At 38.3% G+C, this 20097-nt stretch overlaps 1 protein-coding gene across 3 annotated transcripts in view; it reads right to left on the reverse strand.

Annotated features, from left to right (window-relative positions):
- ZC3H13 (zinc finger CCCH-type containing 13) overlaps window positions 1-19729 on the reverse strand; it is a 46931-nt gene extending 27202 nt beyond the window's left edge. For 2 of the 3 annotated variants that reach the window (XM_032181384.1, XM_032181367.1), the window contains exons 1-5: window positions 19701-19729; window positions 13805-13930; window positions 13246-13355; window positions 7700-7811; window positions 971-1079 (exon numbers count right to left, since the gene is read on the reverse strand). In XM_032181384.1, coding sequence (XP_032037275.1) covers window positions 971-1079; window positions 7700-7811; window positions 13246-13355; window positions 13805-13921 — 448 coding nt within the window. In that variant the 5' untranslated portion in view covers window positions 13922-13930; window positions 19701-19729. The remainder of the gene's footprint in view (window positions 1-970; window positions 1080-7699; window positions 7812-13245; window positions 13356-13804; window positions 13931-19700) is intronic. The other variant, XM_032181375.1, reaches the window with a different exon arrangement.
- Window positions 19730-20097: the final 368 nt, after the last annotated feature.

Here is a 20097-nt window from a genome sequence, read left to right on the forward strand (position 1 = left end):
GAACATAATCATAAACATAAGTAAAAGTGTTGACCATACAGGATCATTTGTGCATTTTGAAAAGATTTGTGGTTATAGGAACAAAATGTAGATATGTATTCTAATATAATTATTTATAACTAATATCTTGTCTAATAAAGAGCTATAAATTCTTTGGAAAATGACTGTTTCTTTCTTTGGCATCACTACTGAATGGTAAAAAGAATCCTCAACTGTGGACCAGAACCCCCACATTGTCTTGCAATATTTTAATAACTGCTGAAATGTTGATACTTACAAAACTATGTAAGTACCACACTTTATTACAAGTTGCCAGAATTTCAGTGGCAGTTTAACTTGGTCCTGAAAGGAAAAAGGAAAGACTCAGGAGAGGGATGAGAAAACAATACAGATTTTTGCTCAACCGTCTGTGTAGTAAATGGATGAATATTATCAGCACCAAGGACAGTAAAATCACCTTTCAACCACAAGAGCCTACAGTAGCAAAGCTCTCACCACCCCACTAGTATTTTCAGAAGATGATTAGTTCACCAACTGCGCCCTTCAGCTGTTGGCATATGCATTCTAATTAAATACTTGGTTAATGAGATAGTCCACACTAATACAAATTACACCAAAAAAACAAACCCTGCTGACTTTTGACTTGAAAGGAATCATGCTCTCTTCTTGGACTGATGAGTTTCAAAATCATCTTGGATGATTTTTTGTGGTTCAACCACAAAATAGCCAATGACCCTGTTCCTTGTCTGAAGATTCAAAAAGAGAACGTTTCTAAAAGAAGTTGCTTTTACTATTATAGCAGTCCAAATCAAATTGCTTCTTTGCCCTCTTCCAAAAATAAATCTTAATGGCTACTGCACAGAAGTACTCTACTTAAAGACCGAATCTTTAACTATTTTACTTTACATGCAGTCCAGCATTAGTGCAATTCTCTGAGCTGCAGGGAGACCATTAGTTTAATTTTGCTTACCTTCTCTATTTGTTTCCCAATCTCCATTTTCCTCTTCACTTTCTGGTGTTCTCTCCTTTGTAATTTTGATATCCTCCTTTTCTCTATGTCTTCCTCGTGAAGACTCTTTCTATAAGGGAAAAATGCTGCATTAGAGTAAACAACTTCATTTTTAAAAGAAGCCTGAAGAAGCAGGTACATTTTACATGGTATTTTGGCTGTTCCTTTTTTATAATACAAAAAGCAATTTCCCCTTCAGCCTGTTGAAAAAATTCCTTCTTAAATAAGCAGAGACTCCACAGGCAAAATACTCTAATGCAATTTCATATAATCAGTATGCAAATAGCAGATGGGGAAAAAGAAGGAAGAAGGAATTCATAAAATAAGGCTTAGAGGCAGGGCAAGAATTAAGCACGTATCAGAGAATCGAGTTTAAAATAAGAACCAAAAGAACAGAGCGGGTTCTTAAAACCAGAAGTTTAACAGCGTGAATAAGTTCCCAGCTGTAAATAAGGTTGTCATATGCAAGGCAGATGACCCTGTGAGAAGCTGAACTCTCCAGAGGATAAAGAAGGGGGTAGTAAGGCTTGGCTGGCAGAAGAAAGGGGAAAGAAAATCTAAAGCAACAGACTGGAATCGAGTTTTCTTAGTAGCTTTATAGCTGAATGTTCATCGGCTCGATCTTATTAGTCGTGTCTAACCACTGCAGTAGCACCCATTTCACATGGGGCAAAACAGTGCATGTGATGCACAGGACCAGTGGTCCTATGGATACCTAAGGATGCCAGACTGTTCTTACAGAGTGTAAAGTAATTTATAAAGGCGCCTGGTCCTGAGCTGCTCTTCTCCCCCTGCTATATTCCAGTAGTAGAGCTACACAGTTGCATCATTGCCTCTGCTGAATCCATATTCTCTAAATAATCTACCTGGATTTAGTGGAGTACAGGACAAAGGTTTTTGTTTGTTGTTATTTTTTTTATTGTTCACAAAAAAAAAAAAAAAAAAAGACAAACCACCCACGAACATCCAAGCTTAGAAGTATCACAGATTAATTTATGTACGAAACCACAAAAAGCAAATAACAAAAGCCTGCCCCGCTCCCCGTTTGTTCTCACCTCCCAGAGTGCTTTCTTTTGGGGATTCTTCAGTGCTGGTTTGTAGGACCCTTTATGCCAAGAAAAGGAGATGCCTGAGAATTTCGCTAGCTATTTCTTATTGTGACTTAGACCATTACTTGATTTAAATCCTTAAGACCACGTCAGAAACAAGGTAAGGAAATAATAAGAGTGACTACGCAATATTGTAAGTGAATACAATGAAACTATTCCTTTTTATTCTTTAACAATGTTAAAGACTAGCTTAATGAAATAAGTGATCACAGAGTAAGTACTGCATTTATTTTACCTAGTAAACTGAAAAATGCTTCAATGCTCAGTTACCTTCAAGCCCCTCATCTCAACATGCTAAGTATATCATATTCAAACCCTTACAAGATTTTGAAAAACTGACCATTTGCTAAATAACACAAAGAAACTTCACATGAAAGAACTAACTTGAGTCGAGCGTAACTAAAAGCAGCTTGTAGAATAAGGTAAAGTTATGTTTTCTTTACTTCATGACAGGATCTCTAAAGTGATGCACAAGATCCTAACCTATCAGGCCACATCGGTTTCTGACACCAGTTGCAGACAAGTCCACATCAACTAAGCCACCATCACAACAGGCACCAAATGCATTCCAGTCTAACAGCAACAACTCTAACAAGCTCCAAAGCAAGTTACTTGAAGAGAGAATAGACTTTTGTAAGGCTCAAAGTTTGCAGCTTTACCAACAAGCCCCTCCTACAATTATTTTTTTCATACAGCACCTTCATTTTTCTAGACTACTCTCCTTGAATGCTTTGTTCTAGTAAGCTGTTTACTTCTCCTATATGCTAGTTCCTATAAATATAAACAAAAAAAATAAACATTAAATACATGTACTAAATTCTATTAATTCAACCCTATGTGGTACTAGCAAGCCACAAGATGCATGTGAGGTCATACCCTATACATACTAACTTCAAAAAACTTCAAGGCCAATCCACCAAATAACTCATTAACAAAGAGCATTCTGAGTAAACTGCATGTTTCAAGAATAATTTCAGGAATATTTTCATACTCCACATTAGAAGCTGTATACAACCTACATGCATCTCACCTACACCTCCAAACTTACAACACCACGCAAGCATATGGAAACAGCCCGTATTTTCTCCTCTCAGGGGAGACATTTGGTAGTGGCAGCAATGGGACAATCATACTTCTAAAGAAGAATTGAGAACAGAATCATCTATTAAAGGAATTTTATTGAATTATTGAATATAGGGGAAGAGAATAGACAATTTTAATGCAAGCATGCTATTTTAGAAGCCAACACAACTTGATCCAAGCCCATCCATACACTAAGCAACTTGAGTTGTCACGAGAAAAATTCTGGTAAGAGCATCTTGGGAAGAAAAAAAAAAAACAAAACACAAAAAACTGTGTTTAGAAACTGAGTATATTTTCCTGGGGCACATGATTCAAGAATGTAAATTATGACGGTATAGAACACATTCAAATTTGCTCATGGAAAAGTCTTCAATATATTCCTTTCATTGCGTTTGTTTCACTTGCAAGGCATTTCATTCCCTCATACTATGGGTTGTGTTAGTTAATGAGTAAATATTTCATTCATATCAGACCTTCTTACAGACCTTCTTATACTTTACATTGTTTTTTTTGCACCTCTACCTTAATAAGCCAAGAATAAAATAAGTCAAACTCCTACAGGGCAAAAGCATGTCTTTTATTTGTACTAGAAGATACTGTATCTGAAAAAGACTCCATTTACTAGAATAGAAATAAACTTTTATAGTAGTATAATTATTTACTTAAAAAAATGTTAACTGTCCTAAGTGCAGATAATAATTTGGTAGACTTTGTCTACGCTGTTTTCACGTATGTGCTCAAAGTTAAACTATTAACGTGTCTTGAATAGATTACTGCAGTTTAATGTTGAATTTCAGGAGAAATGCTACTTAAGAAAAAAAAAAACACGACTTTATGAACTTATTTCTATGAGATTTTATTTAATTAAACATCTGCTTAAGTTGAAGTTCCCCACCTTGTACGACAATTAACCCTCTACAGCACAAGACTCAATGTCTCCTTGGATGAATTTCCCACGACAGCCAGAAGAGTTTGGCCAAGTACTAAAGGACTTACCCAGTCTGCAAAACATGCTTCTAGCTGAAGTGTTATTTTGCCAACACTGATGAAGAGAATATAAGGCTTACAGTCTACAGTTCTTACAAGGCAGAAGCTTCAGTTTCAGCCTTGTCAGCACATGTGCATGCAGCAGCAATATAAACTAATTCAGAATTCACTTTAACTCCGGAACAAGCTATTGTGCATTACAGCTCACATCTTTTGGGTAAGCACAGTACTGTTTTGCTCTACGTACAATACCTCTATGATGAAAATTACTAGCACATTGCACAAACGTCCAAGAAAATGTATTCCATTTCCCTGAAATGAACAGGTATTGATTCCATTTCAGAGATGGAAGACAACGCTGACCTCTATTTCCAGTGCAGATATTGAAAAGCCACAGTGACAAAAAGCAGATAAAAAACAAGTGATAGATATTCCTTACAAAAACCTTCCCTAAAGGTAAATTAAGTTCTTCCCACTGTTTCCCAAATCACACAAACCTCCCAGAAGTTGCTTTATGTAATGCTTCAAATACTCCAACGTAACTATCTCAGAATTCGGAGAAAAATTCAACATGAAAATTTCCAACTAAATACGGTAACAGCAAGAACCTATCCTAGTTATTTGCAACATATTTGATACACTAACATCAGAACTGAAGTAATTTCCGACACAAACCTAAAAAACACAAAAACAACTGCGTTTGCTGTATTTGTCCACGTAACACAGCATATTGTCTCTGAAAATAATAGTACAAGACATGAAGAAATAATAGAAAATATATTTTTATAAGCTGTCCGGATATGAAGTTTCTTCCTAAATATAAAATAACCAGCAAAAGCTCTGTCTCCAAACACAGAAAAGCTCTTCTCTTCTACTTCCTCAACTTTTTTTTGGAACCTATTCATGTTTTTGCCTCTATCTTCTACCTCTATCAGGTAGAATTGTCATATGTAATGTAAATAGCATTTCCCCTCATTATTTTCAAACTTGCTATTGTTTCTGCTGGGATAAAGTACGAGTAAGACGCATCTAGTTTACATTCTCTCAACCATACATTATATGCATTCGCCACAACTCCTTTCTTCTCCTCTCCGCAGTCTCCTCCCCACCCCTTGCTCACTTCAAAAAGCCCTTGGACTGTATTGTCTTGCATACAGGTGATCATAACCAAACAGCATTTCAAATAAAACTGGACCATTAATTCCTACAGCATAGCAGTGATAATTTTCTATTCCATTTTTATATTACTGAGCATTTTGTTTCTGTGACTGTACTTTGAACAGATGATTTCATTGAGCTGTCCACAATAACTTTTTTCTACTGTATAGTTTTGGTTACTTTAAAAATATTAATTCATATATTTTTTGTCGTAAATACTTCCTTCACTGTGCATTACCTTGCACTCGCCAACACCATGTTTCATCTGCCATTGTACTGTTGAAAATCTTTTCCGCAGTCCCTATGGCATTCCTCTGACTTTATTTATCTCAGTTAGTATCCTCATATCTTCTGCAAAGTTTAACATTTGGGATGTCCATCATTTTTCCATTCTTAAAAAGTAGAATCTCTTTAGATGAAGCACCATAGCATTCTCTGCAACCTCATTTTAAAGTAATCTAAAATTTTCCCTTTATCTGGCTTCTAAAACTTTTGATATTATGCTTGTTATTCACCTATCTATTCCTCAAAAGCTTTGTTTCAAAGGAAGCTATTTAAGATCTCGCTTATATCAGTTTTCTTTTAACCTCTACTCTCTGGTCAAGTTTCAATGCTAGCAGATCAGCGAAGCACAAATTTTGACTGCAGGAACAGTGCTCTTTCTTCTTTATTTAAAAAGAAAAAAAAATCACAAACAAACCACAATTATGAAACTTTTCATGAAACAAGCTACCTTGCATTATTTCAAAATGAAATTAAGACTTCTTATCCGTTTCCTCAGTTATCCCAGAAGCTTTAGTAAGAGATGAGAACGTCAATCATTAGATCTCCACCGTAAGAGTAACTAATGATGGAGCAAGATTTCTGTAAGCAGTTCAGTTACTTCAGTCTTCTGTTCTTTTGGATATCCTGGTTCTTTGCAATGCAACTCTTGATGACTGTCCCTCTTCATCTATTTGTTCCAGAATATTTTCTTTGGATATCCCATATTTTCCACAGTTGCCTCCGTGCAATTAATACAAAAACCTCAGCAGTTTCCTCAGCCTTCTGTTTTATGAGACTGAAGCAGAGCAATTTTTTCTCTGCCGTGTGCTTATCCTGTAAATAACTCTTTGGTACTTTAACAGATGCTCTAATTCTCCAGTTCCTTTTGACTCCTGTTTCCAGTTCACCTTTATTTGGGGTTTAGTTGTTTAAGAGTATTTTATTATTACATGAATAGAACACTATAAAAAGCAGCAGGGTTAACTAATCAAACCCAGAATTACATCAAAATTAAGAGTTATACCAGGAGAGAAGTTACAATAAATTTTTAATAATGGTTGGAAAAAAAAAAAACACTTTTCCCACCAACCATGTACTTAGTAACTAAACAGTTTATTCAAACTATTAGAAAATAAAAGAAACACATTTAAGAAAAGAAAAGACTGAAATTTTACACAAATTAACAGCAACTGAAAACATGATTGGAAGGTAAGCCATTCTGTTAATTTAATGATAGCAGCTGCTGTTGATTTATTTACACCTGACAGAAAAATTCATTTTACATAGCAAGTAGAAACAGATCCAGAGGAAAAAAAAAAAAGAATACTGTTAATACCTGCAGAAGCAAAACTGATTTTCCACAAAAATAAAAAAAAAATTAACCATTATTCATAGGAAGTCTTAAAAAACATGATACAAGAACAAACTGATGCTGATAGCACAGGTGGCAGGATCACACTACCAACTCTGTCCCTATTTGCAACATCAGTGCAGAAGTATATAACACAATTTTAAAGTAAATTTTGATATTTGAGGGGGGTTAGGATTGCAGAAAGATGCTTATGAAGTGAGAATGATGAAAAATTAATTTGTTGCAAGATCCAAAAATGAGCAGTCGGGATGGCTAATGAATACGTGAGGAGGAAGGTGAAATGGACCAGCCCAACAATAACTGTGTTGTCTCATCAAATGCAAATTTGAGATGAACAACTGAAGTCAGGATGCACATAAACAATGGATATGAATAAATGTCAGGGGGAAAAATAATGAATGATTTGAACAATGGTCAGTATGCTTTCTTGGTAATATTGAAGAGTCTGCACTGTTATTAAACAGCTGTTCATCAGTATTTATGGCATTTTAGTCTGTAGGACTTATAAAATCTCTGAGAACCAAAAGACCAAACAGTGCTATAAAATTTCAATTACAACTATTATGACACTTCATAATGAAATATGCCACATACTATGTACAACATCATCAATTTGTTAAACATTTCAAGTATTACAAAGCACCACAATCAGGTTTCTAGGACACAGTGCCCAATTGCTACTGAGGGATTCTGGAGTTCTGCAAACTCCATTCTTACCCTAACAGGAGAGGACGATTCCTCTGTACTTCGTTTCTGTGGCTCAGCCTCAACGTCTTGACGTTTGTTCTTCATTCTTTCCCGAAGATCTCCAGTAGGCCTTTTTGGTGACCTGTATAATACAGAAACATGATATGACCAGTTCTATGGGATCATTTTTAAAGAAATAGAATCTTTTAACTATTTTTGTCATTAATATAGACAGAGATCTAAACCTCCCACCAAAAGCAATAAGGATGAAAAATAAGTATTCAGTTCTAATGGGCTTGAGCACTCAAAGAAAAAACAAATGAAAACCAAAACTCTTTCAGAACATCAAGGAAGACTTGACTCTAAGAAGTAGGATTACTTGTATGTATACATGGTACTATGTCATGGCTCACTAACCACTTTAAATCAGCTTCAGCTGATCCTAGCCACAACAAATCCTCTTTTTCTGACCATCATGCAAACGTTTCACAATCATTCAGACCAAGTCTTTCCAGTTATCTTTAGGCTTCTCCATGTGCTAAGCTGCACTGATTTATATACATAAAATTATTGCAGAGTCAAACTACTGTAGACTAGCAGTTAGTCACATAAAAGCACAACTCCAAATGCAGAAGTGGAGATCATCTGCCCTAATTGCCATCTTCCCATGACCTTGGTCAGACTGCTACATAAAGAGTGGCTGTTGCAAGGCCGTGCATCAGAAATTCACTCTTGGAGGCCTCCTTCATTTTCCATCTTGCAGTAACATAACTATTTCATTATTTAATTTTAAAACTCTACTAGTCTTACAACTGTGTATCTTCTGTAAAATGTATTACTGTGATGTGGGAAGGGGAATATCCTACACTACTACGAGGTATCCTTATAATTTCATCACCTCCTCGTATGGATTCAGAAGCTGATTTATCCACTTCTTATTATAGGTTAAATAGATTAGGTTAAATATATATATATGTGTGTATATATATACACACACACACACCCTATAGGTTAAAAGGATAAAAACTCTTGCATTTAAACAAGTTCCTAAGCAAAAGGGACATAGGAGCTGCTTCAGATGATGTTTTGGTTCAAGAAAACATATTTTCTCTTCATATAAATCTGTCTTCAAACCAAATTTGGTACTTCTGTACCAAATTTGTAATCTGTATATCTGTAATTTGTACCAAATTACAGAATTCTTTAATTACATTTAATTAATTACAGATTCTTTTGTGAAATGGTTATATGGAAGTACTGGATCTGTACCCATCGGTTTACGCTAAAGAAAGAGTTAAAAATGCTACTTTAGTTGATTAAAAGAGTTTATCTAATATTTGGATAATGTAATTTGCATTTGCCTTTTTTTTTTTTTTTTTAAAACTGAATTAGTTTCCATTTAGAAAGAGTTGTTTCTTCCATCCTTCCTGTCATATAACATACAGTAGGAAAACTTTATTTCCCAGCCTAGGCATATTAAAATCTTTAAATTAACATGATTTCATTTTCAACCGGTGCACCTTTGGAACACAGTAATTTGTTTCTACTTCCTCTTTTGAAGTGTTACCTGTATTTAATTCTTTAAACAATGTCACAATGTTGTGTGCCTTAGTATATAAAAAAGAAAAAGACCAGTGACTGCTCTCATTTTCAAATGCGTTTAATTCTTCATGAAACTGCAAATACAGGTCAGTCTAGACCAGAGGAATGGTACAAAACAGTAGCGTGCTGCTTCTTTCAGCACTAACAAGGATCAAAAAAATATCCAGCATACTAATATAAACAAGTTACCTTCCTTGCACACATGGCTATATCATCTTTAAAGTATCTGGCTTTTGTGAAGGTTGTAATTCAGTATCTTTTTTTTTTCCCCTCCCATCTTAGAAACAGAATTCCTTGGTATGACAAAAATTCTCTGAGGCGTTCCAAACCATCAGCTACCTCCACATGCAGACCAGCTTTCAATATTAAAGTGGCAATTCAAAGCTTAGATTTTTAATAGTGTTTCAGGTATGGCACAAAGGATCCAGATTTGTGAAACTGAAAATCAATTTCAAAGGCAAGGAGATTACAGATAGTGTACTTGTAATTATTATTCCTCAAGAAGAGCAATTCTCAGGAAAACTTGGTAGCTGAAGGAGAAAGCAACAGAACTTACAATGTAGCCCACACATTTTCCAGACAGACGTATAATACTGTGATATTTATTGAAGTTATATGCTGGAGTGGAAAAAAATAATGCAAACCGTATCACCTTCAATTAACACCCTTTTCCAGTGTGGAAGGGAGGGAAGAAAAAACTTATTTTATTAAAACAGTATTTAAATCTGCTTTAAGATTATAAAAGTCATCAAGAAATCACAGGAATGAAAAAAGCTACAGCTTCAGGGTTGTGTTGTGCTCTTGGGTTTGTTTTGTTTTTATCTTTTTTGTTCATTTTGTTTTTGTTTTGTTTTACAGCTTTGGGAGAAGACTGGAGCAAAGTCAAGGTAACCATCCAGTTGGTCCACACACTGCCCTCCTTCCCCCCCAAGTATTATAGCATAAAAGCCAAAAATATCAAATATTTGCCAAATTTTCAATCTCATGTTATTGAGGAAATAATTACTCAGGAAGCTGTGACTCTTTCAGATGCTTTGGCTTATGCACAGAAAAACAAGCTGGTCTACTAACTAGTTTTCCCTTCAGGTGCACCACAATTTTTGTTTTTATAAATGGCCTACTGATGCACTTGCTTTTTTCTTCCCTTCCAAAAGGGGTTTTTGTTTATTCCAGGTAATGCATGCTGCTGAATTTCACCCCTAAAAATACATGATTTTAATTCTACAGTTTAAGACTGTAAGTTTACATTGTAACTGGTAGAACCTTCTGCACAAAAGGCTGCACAGTATTACCACTGTACAACGAAAGAAGAAAACTAAATGAAAAATAACTTTAATGAATTAACATTTTGGGAGGGGCCCGTATTTTAAGCAAGGCCAAAACCGCTGAATTTCACCGTTTCCAATTTTAAGCAGAGCAGTTAGGTGATTTTAAACAGCGTTACTTCCTGCCGCAGCTCAGTTCTCCAGGAGAAATGCACATTTGAACAGCACCTCCATCTGCTTCTGTACCTATCTCCCAACACTGGGAGATGTCTGCTAGCAGCAGGCACACATTACAGTACGCCCAGCAGGGAATTTGTGTGTGTGTGCACGTGGGTGTGTACAGCCAGATTAGCATTTCATGTATATAATAACTCAGTGCTCATGAGACACTGTCCTGGTTTCAGTTTCCTGTGCAACAGTGTTTGTACTTTTTAAGATTCATACGTTCTTACCTCCTACTGTTGCTTGTTTATTTTTTAAACCCTGTGTAAGGATGCAGAATTAAGAGGTTCAGGAAAGAGACGGGTACTACAGTGGCACAGATCCTGACAATAATCTAAGACGGATGGGATAGCTGCCAATCCATGGGCAGAGCAAAATTCCTCGCGGGACAGCGTGTTTACACACGGCTCTTCCTTTATTAGCTGCTGCTTCTTTCAGATGCCTGGAAGGGCAGGTCTAGTACTGGGTTCTTACTATGCTTATCAGCAAAGTTTTACATGTAAAAACATGCTAGTTGTTTTAAACAGAAGGATGAAAACTCATGATGTGAGAAGCAGCATTAATGCTGAAACACACACACTACCTTTAGAAGGCTTTTTTCACATTTTAGAGTCAAATTTTCCTATTGTCTGGTGATGATTTGAACCAAGGGAAGAATTATGGTCAGAAAAACCATTAACAATGGGACTTTATTCAGACAGGTATGAAATAGGAGGAGCAAGGAAGGGATAATGATGGGCCGTGTCCTACCAAACTGCCTGCAAAGCAGACAAAAGACTGCCAGCAGTGAACGCTGAACACACGTGTGGCCACACCACCAGCACGTCCCAGACATGTGAATAGGAATACTGCTTAAACTGAACTGGTGTGGAATCAGCATTAGCTTGACTTGCACAAAGCCAATAAAATTACATTTAAACTACCTGGATACATTTGTAAAATGTTGTTGAATAGCATAAAAACTTCTATTATGCAAGTAAAACAGCTTTTTCTGTGCCTAGCCAAGAGCTCTCAGTAGAATCGTCTGAAGACAAGTGTGCTTTTTTCATTTGTCTGTTCTAGTAGCAGGGCTTGCCCCCCTGCCCCTTGTTTTTTTTTTTTCCTTTAAGAACATCTTTATTAAAATGTTGAACATATCAGCCAAATGAGCAGCAAGAACCATCCTTTGACTTTTTTTAGTACATTCCTAATAGGAAGAAAAAGTTAGTAGTAAGTAAATCAGCGTTGTTCTTAAGTGTTAGTGGTGACAGTGCAGCAGTAACAAGGCTTTAGTCATTAAAAGAAAGGTGACTTCTCTTCAAATGACCAAGCAGAACCACAAACTGTGCATTCCAAACTCTGAAAGCAAGGAGAAAGCAGCATGCTACATTGAAGCTTTTTAATTTAATCTCTACCAATAAATCACTGTGTTTTTTTTTGCCCCCATTTGGAACATTCAGCACAGAGCAGAGTAAGATCTTTCACACAGCGAAATGAACATCAAGCTTAGTGATGTATTTCGTATCCCAGAGGCTGCCACGTTAGAAGATCAAACAAGCAAAGTCAAGATCATCCTAAGAGTATGGCACAAGAGCAGGAAAGAACATCAAGCCAACCTTCCTGTTTGACCTTCACCAAGTTGCTTTACATTTTGATGCTTCAGTGCACCCGTCTGTAATCTAAAGGTAACACTGACATCACTGTAGCTCAGGAAACAGCAGAGTTTTTGCATGGTTACCCTTTCTATGAAGTCTTCATTCTCTACAAATGACTGTGTTTGCTTGTTTTTTTTTTTTGTCCTTTATAAAATTAATAGTACAAACTTACTGCTACGTTTAGTTTCAGCTGACAGGCACGGTGTTACACCATACAGGGGACAGTGGGAAAAAACGCATTTTAAAATGAGAGTAACGTGGGAGTAACAGTAAAAATTCTGTTTTCTGAAAAAAAGTAGTAACTTTTAGCATCTCTTGTTTTGATATAGGATATTTAGCCTACAGCTAACGAAGTTACAACACTGTGTTTTGAAGAGAAGTGTTTTCTCACAGCTAGAAAGGTTATACACCTTAATCAAACAGTACAGTGAAGGCAGAAGGGCTACAAATATGCAATTATTGCTGTAAGTAGTTACAAAACAGTATTTTAGTAAAGGACAGAAAGGTGTATCAGAAGCTGCAGTGACACTACACATATAAAAAAATATTTTTTTATGATACTTGATTTCCTTATTTCAAGTAATGTAAGGAATTAATCTGCATCCAGTGGTCTTTTTAAAGTTACATACACACAAAAATCCTGGGAAAACCCACTGCAGGTTGCCAAATCAACTGTTTTGAGCAGCTTCGCAATACAAGTGGTTATTGATAAAACACACCATTAGGCACACCACAGCATTTCATTATTAAAAAAAACAAAACAAAACCAAAAAACACAAAAGAACAGAAGACATAGTTGCAAAAGCTATTTTCCTACAGCATGTGAAGAATTCAAAGTGAGTTCTTGATTTACCTTCTATAACTGCTGCTATAGCCTTTACCTCGTGGTGAAGGGCCATGTACGAATCTACATGTGTTCCCATAGAGGCAGTTGCCAGTCTTCAGCCAGTTACGGCACTGTGTCTAAGAGACAGACATCACTGGGTGAATTTCACACTCATTTCTGGAAATACCATCGGTGTGAGTGTGGCAGAACAAACAAATGACTCCACATTAACTCCCATTTATCTCTACTTTCTGTCCACCAGTAATATAACTCAAAAAAAAAAAAAAAAAAAAAAGAAGATCAACAACGAGAATCAGGTCTGGCAGAGAAAAAATTAGGTTGGTGGAAACAGTATTAAAATGTACAGTACTACTGCTCCTGTCCAGAAGCTGGGACAACACACTTTATTTGAAAACTCTAGCATTAGTATTTTGAACATCCATGAGTTAAGGAGTTCTTTTCACCTTTACTAACACCTGTGACATCTGAGTATTTGGCACTTGTGAGCTACGTTTTCCCACCATCTAAATCCTGGAAAAGAAGATGCTGGGGTGGGGAGGAAAAGAAGAATGCTTTCACAACTCACCTCTGCAGTACTTCCAGTGCTGGGTCCAAGCCTTTCAAACACACTGGGTCTTCGGGATGTGCTATCGGATATGGTCTTGGTATTTTCCACTGTGACCTTCCTTCTAATTTTTGACATTTTGTACTACTTCAACCAAAAAAAAAAAGCAAAACTGTAAAATCCTTCAGTCTGGGGCTATTGACACTGAACTCACATGAATAAAATAGTATGATACGCGTTGCAAGAGTTGCTGCAGAGGTGATGAAGAAAGAAACAGAAGTCATAAATGAGTGAAATGTATTTAATTACAAGGAATGTCTCTGATTCAAACTACTCAGCAGAACACCAGTAATAATCATTTTTCACTTTATTTTATGACCTGCTTTGGATTCTTCAGCTTCCCTTTGGGAAAGATCATATAATGTTATTCGTTTAGGTAGTAAACAATACACAGTACAGATGTTTTCCTTGTTCATGTATTTTTCTGCACCAATTCAAGTGACTTCAAGCGAAAAGAACTTTTAACATTACTTCACCGACCTCTCCGAAAGATTCCAACTACTAAAAATGGCTCCCATTTTCAGAAGCGTGTCTGAAAATGAGAGTTCCTTTTTTTTTTTTTTTTTTTCTTAGTTATGCATGACAGCCTATTGAAAACCACCTTGACACCATCCACACTCTTTACTTCTTACTGATTTATATCACTCAACTATTTGGAACTAGCCAAATATATTAAAAAAAAAAAAAAAAAAAAAAAAAGTAATACAACTATTAGGCTTCCCAAGAAGTAACTATGCTTAATTAAAAAAAAAAAAAAAAAAAAGTAGGTTTTGAAGCAAATACAGCACACATTTGACAAATAAGAAGTCACAATTTATCATTTATCTTACCTGAGAAAAAAAAAGTGTTATTGAAAACAGGAAGAAAACAATCTAAAAATAAAGCATGATGCTGGGCAATAGAGACGGGTTATTGAAAAAGGAGACGATGGGCTCCAGGATCTATTGTGCGTTCTTTAAGTGTTATCAACTTGCACGGAAACAACACAAATTTGGGAAAGTCTGCCAGTTGCAGGACAATTTCCATGCAGCTCAAGAAGCCACCTCTTTGTTATACAGCCAAACGCTACCACTCTGGAGCTCATTAGTCAATGTAACACGATTAGCTCAACACCAACCTGCTGCCCTTCTGCTCTCTTCTGCCCCATCCCCGTGTTACTGCGCTCAGTGCACACGCACTTCAGCTGATTTCTTACACCCAAACAAGAGCCTCAAATGCCAAAAAGCTCGTCCATACAGTCAGAATACATTTTTAAACTAGCCCCCACCACGCTGGGTTAGTACCAAATGCCACTCATCTGACCAGCAGCACGCTCCCATAGCATTGACTGTAAGCTTCCATTCTACAGTAAAAAAGTAGTAATAAGGTATAAATGCGTACAACTGCATACAAAATGTAGCACTGCTGTAACTTATATTTTACATTTCAAAGTTTCATAATACCTGCTTATTTTCCTTGTAGCTTGGTGAAATTTCTGAATCCTACTGTTACTTCAATGGCGAGACCTCCCTAGAAGCTGACATCCGTCCACTTTCTACAAACAAAACTGGGCTGAAGCTCTTGCTAAGTACTTTACCTCATTTTATAGACAACAGAAGAAAGCTTATGCTATGTATTTGTGAGATTTCTCAGCTCTAGTGACTACTTCTAAGCCTTGGATTATCTGAAGAATCACCCAGGTAGGGTTGATATAACCTAGACCTTAACCAAGATGCTCAGAGGGCAAAAAGTTAACCATGTGGTGTGTACCAGACATTAAAAACAATGGTTAACATTCATTAGTGCTCTTGAGGATGGAAGCAGACAGTGAAACAGGAGAATTTGCCAGTAGAAGGAAATTATTTGGGTTAGTAAAAACTGTGGAGATTTCCAGAGAGATCTAATTGAGTTAGGAAATCGAGTAATACAACAGCAGATGAAATGCAAATAAATATAATGTAATGCACACAAGAAGAAATGATTTTATCTAAATACTTGATGAGTTCAAATTAGTCCAGTCTTCCGAGAAAAACAATTAGGAGTCATTGTGGACAGCTCAATGTGCAGCAGTAGTTATAAAGTCTGACAGGATAAACCATTAAAGTTAGAAAGCAAAACAATACCACAACTAATCTAGCTGAGCACCCTTCTGTTTCAGGACTGATCCCCGCTGTATTTTAGCAAAAAACCCGCTGAATTTGTCAAGTTCCATGCAGCTACACCCTTCGGAGGATACAAAAATATACTGACATATGCAGAAGCATTTTTATTATAGGCGATCACATACCAAATACTGAATTTGGTTTAAACGGTTACAGTAAAAAGAGCCATATCTGAAACAAAAAAAGGTTAGAAGAACGGCACTGGCAATGGCAGAGGCGGAGGGGGGATTCAACACATGAAAGACAGATAAAATGGGTGCACCTAATACATAAGTACAGCACAGTGACATGACAGCAGTATACAGATGTGAAAAATTTACAAACGTTTGGCCTCCTAACTTGAACGTCCTTTCATTTCCATGAAAAACAGAGGCAAAAGATATATACAGATATTTTAAAATGTCGCCCTTTACCCAGTAACTAGTACCTTCTTGGAATTCACCTCGATAGGAAATTATGATGATGACTAGGCTTAAAAGGGTAATTGTAAACACGGAGAGGATTAAGGGGGCAATATAATAACTGAACAGATTATTTCATTCCAACTGCCAACTTCCCTGTAATTGGCCTGATAACTACTTACAAGGAAATCAAGAGAACACCATCCAACCCTGAATCTTCTAAGGTTAGGGAAAAAAAAAAAAGGGGGGGGGAAAGGTGCTTTTAAATAAAATAAAAACTTGGAATGTGAAAATAAAAACCAGGTAACATTCTGTCAGTTCTTAGTTCCCTCCCATACCCACTAGTTTGCTATTAAAAACAGATAGTTTGTTAACAGAAGATATATTTCACGAGAAACTATTTCAAGCAAACCAAAACAGCATGCTGGGACTGGACAGCTCGTTACTTTCTGTAAGCACAGGTTATCACACGAGGGCCTCACTCCTGCCGCCAGAACCACACGATGAGATTTCACTTGTAGGAGAATAGACCTGTTCTGCAGGCTGCAGGATCAGAGCCCGGGCATGTTATCCAGAGACAAATCGAGGAATATTCACGCACTGCACACACACATCGCATCTCAGAGACTGTATTTGCATATGCAGGCACTCCCATTCGCATTCTCCCAAAGACCAAGCAAGTCAGATAAACACAGACTATAAGAACAATGCTGCGATTGAGATTTTAGATGAAAAGTGGTGGTTTTGTATTACTGGCAAGCACAGAAATGCTCCCCTTGCTTATAGAAAGCATAGAGGGGGGGAAAGGACCAGAAAAATTTAAGTGAAATATTTCACTTCCAAATTTTTCAGGTGGCAAGTTAACGGATAAACAATTACAATTCAACACCCAATAAATAAATTAAAAAAATCCTGTAACTTGCTCAGTTCTTCCCTGTTTTCATCTTACACTGCTTTACCCTTCTTGATCATGATCCTGCTATTCCTCCCAAACCGATGGCTCCTTTCCATCCAACTCCTTTTCCCGAACTACCATCGCCTTACCAAACACTCACGTGGATCAGACAACACCGAGCATCAGTGCGGACTGGGCCTCAAGCAGTCAGGTTTCCCGTTTGATATTTCAAATATTTACAACAATGATTTTTTTTTTTCCAAGTAAAACTTATGAATTTCTCTATTTCAGGTACACAGCACTGCATTGCTAAATCTACTTAGCGTTTCTGAAGTATCTTCAACTTCTGGAACAGCTTCCTTCTACTAACAAATACGCTAGGTCCCGTAATAGGAAGGGTAAGACACTATGGAAATCAACTTTATACTAATAAATCAAATTCTTGAGCTATGATTTTAACTGTAGAAACTATACTGCATTATTACTTTTCCATACATGAATAACATCTGCAGGAATAAATCTCATAAATCAGAAGTACTTTAACACTATGATAACTTGTTTAATGATAGATAAATCTACGTTATTCTTTAATGCAGGAACTTTGTCTCCCACTGTGGCAATCAGTTAAGGACACTATCTATACTACAATTTGAAGTGAAATATACCTCAGGGGGTTACTTTATGAATAAATCCTAAACGTGGATAGATTTGAGTATACCTACAGGCACTACCCAAGGAACTGAAATCAGTGAAATGTGTTATGATTGACATAATATTCGTAGAAATTCTGTGTGTTTGTTACCAGTACTGCTACGTTTTGGGGTCAAGCATGCTTGACATTTTTCTTCAATAGAAGTATGATATTAGATAAGCCACAATCAAGTGAAACACATCTGAAACATCTGCTTTCCCCCCCCCCAAAAAAACTAATCCAGTACTCTGCAAAAACCAATCCTACTTCTACAAGTAGACTAGTAGCTAAGACATAACAAAATTGAACAAAAGCAAAGTTCACAAAACTCTGTAAAGAGATGAGATCTCTTTAAAAAGTCCAAAACATGACTGGCAAGTTTGCATGCATACATGTACACCACACACAAGCTAAGTATTATGTCAAATATCCTACCTGTAAAATGACAAATAATATTCCATTTAAAGTAACAATCAAACTTTAAAAATTAAAATCTAATACAACTTCAGACACAACCAGATTAAAACTCTAGGATAAACTAAATTACTGATAACCGCTGATGACTAAATAACAGCTTGGAAAGAGGAAAAGGGGCAGAACTCCCCTTTCTTTTTCCCAAATGAAGAGATTTTGAGCTGAAAGGGTTTTGCTTCTAATTACAAGGCTAACATTTTCTGTGACAAGATGCTAATCAAACAGGGGTACCTGAAGGAGCTCCACAGTTCCACTACCTAAAGATAACGTTAAAAATAGTAAAACGTGTAGTTAACCAACTTGCAAAAAAAAAAAAAAAAAACACACCTCAAATACTAGCTGTACTTTTATGGGATGCCAGTCTAGCGATCTTCAACCCACACAGAGAAGTCTGCTTGACAGAAGACTCAAAATTATTCCGAGCTTACTTTCACAGCCCCACGCTGCCAACCCATCGCCCTGCTAACTCGAAGCCACCCCTCTCATTTAACACATGGCTTTTCTCCGTTGGCAAGGATGAGGAACTGCCAATTATGTTTCCACCTGCATAAAACCACGCTTGGCATCCGACAGGTAACAAAAATAAAAGAACCAGGGCCTAGGATGATAGAAGAAGGTCTGCAGCGTTTCGTGCCTTGCCTAGCGAAGCCCTCGTGCTCAAAGATGATGTTTTAGCAGGGTAAGAGACAGCCTGGCGGGGGCAGATCCAAGCTGGATTAGCCCTTAAAGGTTGGAGATGTTATCTGCGAACCGGACAGCCACGTTACGGTGCTGGGGCAGTGGGACACCCTGAGGAGCACGGCTGGTTCCTGAGGGCTCGGCCACCCGCTAATCCACCCCTGCAGCCCGCAGACAGGCCCTGACGGCAGGGCGAGCCCTCCTGCCGAGGGGCACGGCGCTGAACCCTTACAGAAAGGGCCCTGCGAGGCTGCCGGGCCCTGCCTGCTCCTGCTGCACCCCCCCAGCCCCTCAGCATGAGGCCCCACAGCGCAGGCGAGGGCTGAGGGAGAAAAGCCGGCGGCGAGGCCCCGGGCGGGTCGCGGCCGCGCCGAGGAAATGGCGACCCTGCCGCTCCTTCAGAAAAGCGGGAGGAGGCCGAAAACAAACCATAAAAGCGAACAAAACATAATTAAACATAAATAAATAAATAAATAAATAACCACACTCAACGGCCGAGCAGGAGGGAGGCTCAACGGCACCCCCCCCCCCCTCACCTCACCCCGTCCCCGTCCCCTCCCGGCCCGGCCGCCCTCACCTGCTCCTTCCGCTGCCTCCCCGCTCCCCGCCGCCTCCTCCGCCGCCGCCCGGGGCGGAGAGGGTGGGAGGGGGCGAGGGGGGAGTCCGTCCTCCCGGGCCTGAGCGCGGAGCGACACGGAGAGGAAGGCGGGGAGCGCCAGCCGCTCCCGCAGCCCCACGGCGCCCACCGCCGCCCGGCCCCCCTGCCTCAGGGCCGCGGGGAAAGCGGCACGGCCCGGCCCGGCCCGGCTCGGCTGGGATCGGCACGGCTCGGCCCGGCTCGGCTCGGCTCGGCTCAGCTCGGCCCTCCCCTCCCGGCGGCCCCTGCGCCGTGATGGCGGCGGGCAGCGGGGGAGGAGAGGGGGAGGCGGCGCCGCCATGTTGGGGAGGGAGGCAGGGTTTGGGTTCTCTGCCTC

Source organism: Aythya fuligula, chromosome 1 (assembly GCF_009819795.1).
Source record: "Aythya fuligula isolate bAytFul2 chromosome 1, bAytFul2.pri, whole genome shotgun sequence".
Taxonomy (NCBI): domain Eukaryota; kingdom Metazoa; phylum Chordata; class Aves; order Anseriformes; family Anatidae; genus Aythya; species Aythya fuligula.